General features: G+C 50.0%; 1 protein-coding gene across 6 annotated transcripts in view; it reads right to left on the bottom strand.

The window, feature by feature from the left end:
- LOC102990764 (inactive serine/threonine-protein kinase TEX14) overlaps window positions 1-8,711 on the bottom strand; it is a 24,939-nt gene extending 16,228 nt beyond the window's left edge. For 2 of the 6 annotated variants that reach the window (XR_008616896.1, XM_028487203.2), the window contains exons 1-4: window positions 8,469-8,708; window positions 7,239-7,358; window positions 5,877-6,000; window positions 4,426-4,640 (exon numbers count right to left, since the gene is read on the bottom strand). Coding sequence is in view for 5 of the 6 variants with exons in the window: in XM_028487203.2 (XP_028343004.1) it covers window positions 4,426-4,640; window positions 5,877-6,000; window positions 7,239-7,358; window positions 8,469-8,581 (572 nt within the window). In the remaining variant the exon portion in view is untranslated. Of the gene's footprint in view, window positions 1-4,425; window positions 4,641-5,876; window positions 6,204-7,238; window positions 7,359-8,444 lie in introns of all 6 variants that reach the window. The other 4 variants (XM_055083605.1, XM_028487204.2, XM_028487205.2 and 1 more) reach the window with 4 other exon arrangements.
- Between the last annotated feature and the right edge of the window lie 55 nt (window positions 8,712-8,766).

The raw sequence follows: 8,766 nt of genomic DNA, 5'->3' as shown, positions 1-8,766 counted from the left end.
GTGAGAGAGTGGCACTGACATATCTACACTACCAAATGTAAAATAGATAGCTAGTGGGAAGCAGCCACATAGCACAGGGAGATCAGCTCGGTGCTTTGTGACCACCTAGAGGGGTGGGATAGGGAGGGAGGGAGGGAGACACAAGCGGGAGGGGATGTGGGGATACATGTATACATATAACTGATTCACTTTGTTATACAGCAGAAACTAACACAACAACGTAAAGCCATTATACTCCAATAAAGATGTAAAAAAAAAAAAAAAAAAAGTATTAGCTCACAAATCACCTCCTCAGAGAGGACTTACCTGACCACCTAAAGTAGTCCCAATTTATTGGCTTCAGAGCACTTATTATCTGAATTTCTTGTTCATTGATTTATTGTTTATAATCTGTCTCCCCTCCACCAAAGTCAGCTCCACGAGGGTAGGCCACTTATCCGTCTCTTGTATCACCGTATCTCTAAACTTATACCAGGGCCTCAATGTTTACTTTTGATTAAATGAACCTAAGACTCTTTCAAGAACCCCCTCAAGCCCCACCTGCTTTATCAAAGCCTTCTGGGACTCTTCCAGCTCTTCGTGATTGCTTCTTTTCTGAGCTCTGCCCTCTTGGGAATGAGCCCTCTCAGTTTAGCACTCAAAGGTTCACTGATTGGCTTGAATAACTCAACTTCGCAACCAGGCTCTCTGAGAACTAAGTCAGAGTATCCTAAATGTCTTCTGGGCCAAAGAGAGTCCTCAGGGTGATCAGCGCTGACTTCTGCCCACAGCTGTCATGAGCATCAAATGAGATTACACGTGTGGGAATACTCCGTGAACCATAAAGCACTAAGCAAGTAAGGAATTAATATGAACATTATGGTAGGCATTTGGTAAAGACTTGGTGACTGCTGGTTGATAATTAAGAATTAAGTTTTGGGGAATTCCCTGGAGGTCCAGTGGTTAGGACTCAGCCCTGTTACTGCTGGGGCCCGGGTTCAGTCTCCCGCGGGGAACTAAGATCCTGCAAGCTATGCAGCGTGGCCAAAAAAAGAAAAGAATTAAGTTCCTAAAAAGCAAGTAACCAGAAGTTCTTTTTGCTGGCAAAGGAAAGCTTTTAGAGGATGGGATGGACTTCTCAGACTTTGAACAAACTTCCCTAAGTAATATTTCTTCCAGTAGAACTTTTGATAGATGGCAATGAGTTCAGGAAGCCATGAAGCTATAAAAGACTGTATTTTTGTTTTGTTTCCTCTCTTTTTTTAAAAAAAAAGATGGTACATTTAGACTCTTTAGTTGTATTGCTCAATAGGCAAGTGTGGCCTAGGTGTCATGTGAACAGCGTGGATACACACGCAAATATTATATTAGTATCACAGGAAAAGCAATGGCATGTTTTATTGTCAGAGATCTATTCTGAGGACCTAGCATACTTGGCTCTTCACCTTGTAGGCTGACTGTCCAAAGGAGACACTTACTGGACCTTCTTGGGCCTCTCAGGCTGCCTAAGGCAAGGGACAAGTTATGTACAATCAGAATTTATATCCTTTCTCTTTTACTTCCACTCTTCTGATCCCTCTTCCATCTCTGTTAACGCCAGTGGGGTGTAGGAAGGGAGCTTCTTTTCTGGCTGTCATTCCATGGTAGTTATTTTTCTGGGCTTCAGCTTTGACATCATTAAAATTACATTTGGCTATGACTATGTGATACCACTTGCAAGGTCAATTCCAGCTCTAAAGATTCCATTAAGGAGTTGAAGAATAGGAGAAACTGCTGTATCATTTTTACACCAAGAGATGGGGTGCTACCCTTAACAATGACATTCAACAACTGGACCGGCCTGAATAGAGTGCTACCAAAAATAAATGTAGAACTGAAAGCTGTTTTGTATTCTTGGGTAATCAACTCACATTATGAGCTCTCAAATGTTGCTGATGGACATTTCTGCCCCAAGTTCCATTCTGAGGTCAACAAGCCCAAAAGAACTCACACTTTCCTACCCATTTACTTCACAGCCCCTCACTTGACCAGTCTGTGGACCCCAGCTTCTCAGTGCATCTCACATCTTTCCCTTCTATTTTGGTTCCTTGGTCACCACCAGGCCCTGCCCTGTGGCCTCCTGGCTGGTGTTTCTACCTTCAACCTCCAATCCATCCTGCCCCTATAAGCCAAGAAACGTCCTCTACCACCTGATTCTAGCCACAGCTGGGTAACCTCAGACCACCTCTTCACCTCTCTGGGCCCCAGTTTCCTCTTCTATAAAAGGACAGCGTTGGGCCTGGCCATCTCCAAAGCTCCATTTCACATTAGGATTCACATTTCTACTGGAGAGCTCAAATCAAAGAAACTGTTATACCTCCATTTCAACAACAGATGGCGCGCCGCATCACTGGCAAACAGCTTGGGTTCTGTCAGCCTTCTTGAAAAGTCTGGTATCAACAGCAAAAATGTCCAAATCCCTTAGCTTCTACTGCCCTTGAACACATAGCCAAAGTGGTGAAGCCTGTTCTGAATCATTTCAAGGTTTCCCTTCAGCTGGACTCATCCATTCACTTCAAATGCTTCCTGAGCACTTACTGTGTGGCAGGCCTGAGGTGGGTGCTAAAGATGAACAACTCATGGTCCCTGCCCTCTCGGAGCTCGCCATCTGGGGGGCCAGACACACTCGGCTGCAGGGGAGTGAAATATGCTCAGTGAGGTGGCGGCAGGGCTTCAGTGCAGGCTTCACGGGGTGTGGTGGGAGACTGTGTCAGAAGTGAGTTTAAAAGGATAAACGGGAGTGCCAGGTACTCTGGAGGCAAGGAGCAGAGCCGGGAAATGGTGTGGACTGAAAGTGTCTTCAGATGGCCAGGCAGAGTGGGAAGTGATGAGCATGGCACTGTAGGCAAAGCCCGACCTTGGAAGGCTTCTCACCCTGCAAAGTGCTGGGACTTAATCTTCTAGGCCATGGGAGCCACTGGGATTGAGAATAGACCAGATCTGAGACTGAGCCGCTCAACTGGCGATAGCTGTTTGGCCTCCACCAGTTCCCACATGGAAAACTGCTCCAGTCACACCCTAACTGCTCCCCTGCTCCTCTCTCGTCCCGTCACAGCCCCTTCTCCACATGGCAAGAGTGAGGAGGTCTGCTTAACCTGTAAATTTCAGCCATGACACCACTCTGCTCAAAAAAACGTTCACAGCATCCCCGTGTCCTTAGGGTTAAATTCAAACTCTTTGCCAAGGTCCATGAGGTCAAGCACAATCTGGGCCCTGCTCCCCTCTCCAGGCAGAGAGACCAAGGGCTCATGCGGTCAAGGAAGTGAGAGTCTTTCCGCTTCATTCATTTAAAAAACATGCTGAGCTCCCACTGTGTGGAGGCTTATTCTAGGCCTCTGAGATATGGCAGCAGATAAAACAGAAATCCCTGCCCTGGCAGAGGTTTTCATGTAGTGAGAGAAGTATATTATGAGCATGTGAGCAGCAAAGACCTCCTGAGAGACTCAGAAACAAAGCCTCAGTGACGGTGGTGGGTGAGGACCAGGGTAAGGGGAGGTAAGCAGATCTAAGCCATGGGTCTGCCCGTGGCTGAGGCCTCACAGCAGCACAGGAACAACCCTGGGCCTAGGGCTGAGAGCTGTGGACGACAGCAAGGAAGCACAGGGGAGATCCTCTGCTCCCCAGAACCTAGGCGCAGGAGATGGGGGCCAGCCCTCAACTCTCAGGAGGACTCTGACTCCTGCCAAATGGGAAGTGAAGCCCATCCACCAACCCTTGAATAAGGGCATTGTTTTTTGTCACTGCTTCCCTCACAGCACTGATCCCCACCCACCTGGACCAGGACCATAACGCTCACCAGCACCCATCGCCTTCTCTCGCCTTCCAGGATGCACGGCTGTGGTGCATTTCCCAGCCTCCCTGCAAAGAGGTGACTGGGCTCTGGCCAATGTAAAGTGGGAAGCAACGAGACACACTTCAGGTAGTCCCTAAACCCCGCCGTGCGTCCTTCCAGGCTTGCTCTTGCTCGTTGACCAGCAATGCAGAGGATACAGTGGGGGGACTGAGGCCTGGGGGATGGTGGAGCCACAGGGGGGAGGAACGTGGAACATAGTGAATGCCACCACCACCACCCCCAACACACACACACACACACACACAGAGTGCAATGTGAGTGAGAAATACTTCGGTTGTGTGAAGCCACAGAAAATTTTGAAAACTTATACATGCTAGCTAATGTGTGCTCATGCTTGTTAAATGTTTATTAAAATGAGAATGTCCTGAGCAGAAATAACTTCCCCAAAGTCCCTCTAACCTTGGCTGACAGGGCAAGGCATTGGGAAACCTCTTCCTCCATGGATAGCCAGCTCAGCCCACCAATGAGGAGTCAAGCCCAGATCAGATTCTCTCTCTGTAGCAAAGCACCCCCAGGGAGATCCTGTTTGGATGTCATGATCGAGGTGCACCCACCTTTCCATCATGTACTCCAGGTTGGTCAGCCTCGCTTCCCCTGTGGAGACGATGTGGATGGCGTAGGAGCTGAGGGAACGGTGGATAAAGCCGCGAGAATGCAGGTATCTCAGGGCGTCGGAGGTCTGGAGTAGCAGGTGCACGATCACCTCCATGTGCAGCACGGGGAACTGGGCCCGCTGCAAGCAAGAGATCAACCACCAGAACAAAGGGGACTGCGGCCCCCGACACTGTAGAATGCTTTGTAGTTTCCAAAGTCTTTTCAATTGATCTTCACGACAGCCACCTAGTGTGCCCATTTTATAGCTGGGGAACCTAAAGCTCAGTGAAGTTAAGTGACCGGCCTAAGATCCCACTGACTCAGGGCCCCTGGCTCCAAACCTGGGTTCCTTTCCCTCAGCCAAGCTGCTTGATACCGCGAAAAATGAGGAGAAAAGTCCTCAAAGCCTGGTACACACCTCCAAAGTGGGCCTGCCACCACCAGCAATGCACCTGCCCTGCTCCCCATCCCCAGCCAAGCCTGTGCTGCAGGAGAACCCAGACACGTAAAGGACAATCCATCCCCTACCACAGTCAGATGACCTAGAAAGTTCATCCTAGGAGGACAGAAATTCACTCACACCAAAGTACCCAATCATAACAGGTCTCTCCCCAGAGAAGTGGCATTTTAAGTTAACGCCCTCACCCAAGGAGAGGAAAGGGAACTAGGACACTAACAGGAGGTGCTCAGGCAGGAGGAATGGCGACCCATTTCAGGGAAGAGCCCTTCCTGGAGGGTCTCTTCTCACTCCAGCCCAGGGTCTTTAGAACAAAGTCATGGAGAAAGAAAAACAAATATTTCAGGACCTCTCTGAAGCCACATGTCAGCCCAAAGCATGTTTCCCAGGGAGTCTGTGGGTCAGGGAATATGTCCCTGCCTCCACCAGGAAGTCTGAAAAGGGAGAGGGGACTGATAAAGACTTGCGTATAAAGGTCTTGCAGGGGCTTCCCTGGTGGCGCAGTGGTTGAGAGTCCGCCTGCCAATGCAGGGGACACGGGTTCGTGCCCCGGTCCGGGAAGATCCCACATGCCGTGGAGCGGCTGGGCCCGTGAGCCATGGCCGCTGAGCCTGCGCGTCCGGAGCCTGTGCTCCGCAACAGGAGAGGCCACAACGGTGAGAGGCCCACGTACCGCAAAAAAAAAAAAAAAAAAAAAGTGTGGCTGTGTGTTTTCTGGGTCTACTGAGCTCTTAGATGTCTGATAAAAAAGCAAGACAAACAATAATAAAATCACACTAGTTCCAACGTGCTGATCAGCCTTAAATGGTGTGTTATATAGCTCCCACAGAGTAGAGAATTAAGAGGTTTCTCAACTCTACTGCTGGGGGAGAAGGAAGAGGGAGGAAGGGAAGGGAGAGCTGGGGCTGGGGGTTGGGGGAAGCAAGGGAAAAACCCAGGGAAACAGCCATTTACCCGTTCATGGAGGACAGCGAACAGCGTGCCGACGGCGACGCGCTCGTACACGAGGCGGGTCTTCTGCAGGCCCTGGGACAGGCACACAGCCATCAGCTGTAGCAGGTGAGGGTGCCGCAACTTGCTGCAGAGGGAAGGAGGCTTCCGATGAGGCAGAGGGAAGAGGACATGATGGAAGATGGGCGCTTTCCTTTCTTCTTGGCACCCTGAACGCACTCCAAACAAATACTATTTGCACAGAATGTTCTTCCAAGAAAGTGGGATGGGGTGGGAGTAGGGGTCTCTGTTGGTGGAACCCTTGACCTTTCACTGATCAGAACCTGAGGGCTTAGGGTCATCAACGACAATGTCACTAAGAGCTACTAAGCAAGGCACTTTACATACATCAACTTGATCCTAACAACCAGTTGCAAGCAAGGTATCATTACAGTTACACTCATTTTAGAGATGAGGAAACCAAGGTCAGGGAGATGTCAGGCCCAAGGTCATAGACCCGCACATCAAAATCCATGCTGTGGGGACTTCCTTGGTGGTCTAGTGCTTAAGAATCCACCTTCTAATGCAGGGGACGTGGGTTTGATCCCTAGTCAGGGAACTAAGATCCCACGTGCCACAGGGCAACTGAGCCCACGTGCTGCAACTACTGAGCCCGTGCACGGCAAAGGAAGATCCCACGTGCCGCAACAAGACCCGACACAGTAATAAATAAATAAATATTAAAAAAAAAAAATCCATGCTGCGTCTACGAGCCCTTCCAGCCTCCTTGAGTCCCTTTAGGATGACTTCTCCAAAAGGTAGGATCTGGCTTTACAGGAGCTGAGTGATTTCCTCAGGAGAGAACCTGACGAGCCAGGGCCCATTCCAAGGCCTCAGCAGCCCTGGTATGAAACCGAGGATGGATTTCCTGCCCCTTTGAAAGATTAACCCCTGAGCCACAGGAAACCTAAGGTACTGAGACCCATCAGCGTGTCCTCAAAGGAGAGACACGGTTCCTCAGACACGTGGGTCTCCAGCAGAGCCATGCTCTATGAGGACAGGCTTGCGCGTGCTGACCTGATGGGCACAGGGCCCAAAATAAGGTGGGCCTCGGGGGCTGCAGAAGAGCCAGCCAGGCCTGAAGGCTGCACCTCAGAGACATGTGTTACGGGGAGTTGATCAGCTGACAGAATTGAGCCCCTACCACCACCATCCCCACACGCAGGCTATTCATGAGTTCTGCTTTTTCTTTCATGGCAGCCCTGGGAAGTCAAATCAACCTACAACGAGGAAATGCTGAGGCTGAGGGGGCTGGTCTCTACCCTCAGGCACAGCCCTGCACAGCCCTGAACTTGGGTCTGAAATGCTCTTGGGTTTTCGTCTCACCTGCTGTGCTCTTGCTCAGCAATTAACAAGTCAGCCAGCCGCCGCCTGTGGCAGTGGCAGTGCGGGTGGGTGGGAAGATGCAGCTCCTTCACTGTGACCCTGCTCCCGTTCCACAGCAGGCTACAAGGGCAGGAGAGAGTGGGGGAAGGGAATGAGCAGCCACTGCTTCAGTGAGGAGCTCTGCAGCCAGAGATCAGAGAAGTAGTGTTTATACAGACTCTGTAAAGCCCCCACGCCAGCACTGCTGGGTCCTCCCTCCTACCACCCCCGGGGGCCTAAAGCACTTCAGGGACTTAGTGCAGGTGACAGGAAGTCACTGAAGGATTTAAGAGAGGGAGTGACTTGATCAGGTTTGTATTTTAGAAAGACAAGGGTACCAGCAGCATGGGGAATGGGAGGGCAGGGGTGGTCTGGAGAAAGAGAGGCCAGTTAGGAGGCTAGCCTGGGGGAGGGACAGTGATGACGTGGGCAAAGACCACAGCAGTGGACAGAAGAAGAGGGGATATGACAACAAACCTGTGGCCCGGGCAGGAAAACAAGAAGCATATCTGCAGGGGATACAGAGCCTTGCGAGTCTGTAGAGGCCTTTTTAGAAGGGTGTGACTTCTAAGCAGGGAAGAGGCAGCCAGGTTCAAGGAGGACAAGAGACCTTGGCCAGGACAACTCCTGTGACCCTGCAGTAGGCAGATCTCTGGGGACTGAGAACATCCCAGGGACTTTCATCACAGCCAAATCCTGTTACTGCTGCCTCTGCTGCATTTGGCTGGTGAGAGCCATGCAGGGCTTCAGTACCCTTTGACCTGAGGCCAGACAGTCACCCCTATGCTGCCTCTAATTCTCTAGAGAGTAGAAAGGTTGAAACACTGTCATGAGTAATCTTTCAGAGAGGTTGTTCTCAACAAGGGGCCATTTGGCCTTGTCTGTAGACATTTTCGTTGTCACAATCACAAATGTAGGGGGTTGCGGGGAGGCAAACAGAGCTGCTACTGGCATCTAGTGAGTAGAAACCAGGGACACTCCTAAACATCCTACAGTGCACAGGACAGCCCCCAACAATAAAGGATAACAAAAATGTCAATGGTGTCCTGGCTGAGAAATCCTGATCTAGACATCTGCTTTTCAGTGAGTCCTTGTGTTTTGGGCAGAAACCCTCTACACACAAGGAAGTCACACAAAGTCAATTCTTCCTGTGGGACTAAATCTTACCTCCACTGGCCAGCTTCCACTTACTTGGTCATGACCATGTAGGGGCCACTGAAGAAAGAGAAGGTGGGCTCATCGTCAGCTTGAATCACTTCCTTTTCTCCAATTACTGGAAGAGATCCTACATAAGCCAGCTGCATGCCCCCTGTGAGATAAAACTGAAAGCAAAGCACAGTTTCAAATGGTGGGGAAAAAGAGAAAGAAGTAAAATACCTCCAGAATTTTACCAGCCAGCTAAAAATAAAGATAGCTGCTATTTATCAATTTGCTGAATACCCCTATGCACTGGACATATTTCTTTTTATTATCTGTAATCTTCCAAGAA

This window comes from Physeter macrocephalus, unplaced genomic scaffold (genome assembly GCF_002837175.3).
Source record: "Physeter macrocephalus isolate SW-GA unplaced genomic scaffold, ASM283717v5 random_1443, whole genome shotgun sequence".
Lineage (NCBI taxonomy): Eukaryota > Metazoa > Chordata > Mammalia > Artiodactyla > Physeteridae > Physeter > Physeter macrocephalus.
The sequence above is the reverse complement of the archived record's forward strand: the minus strand, read 5'-3'. Positions and strand labels throughout refer to the sequence as shown.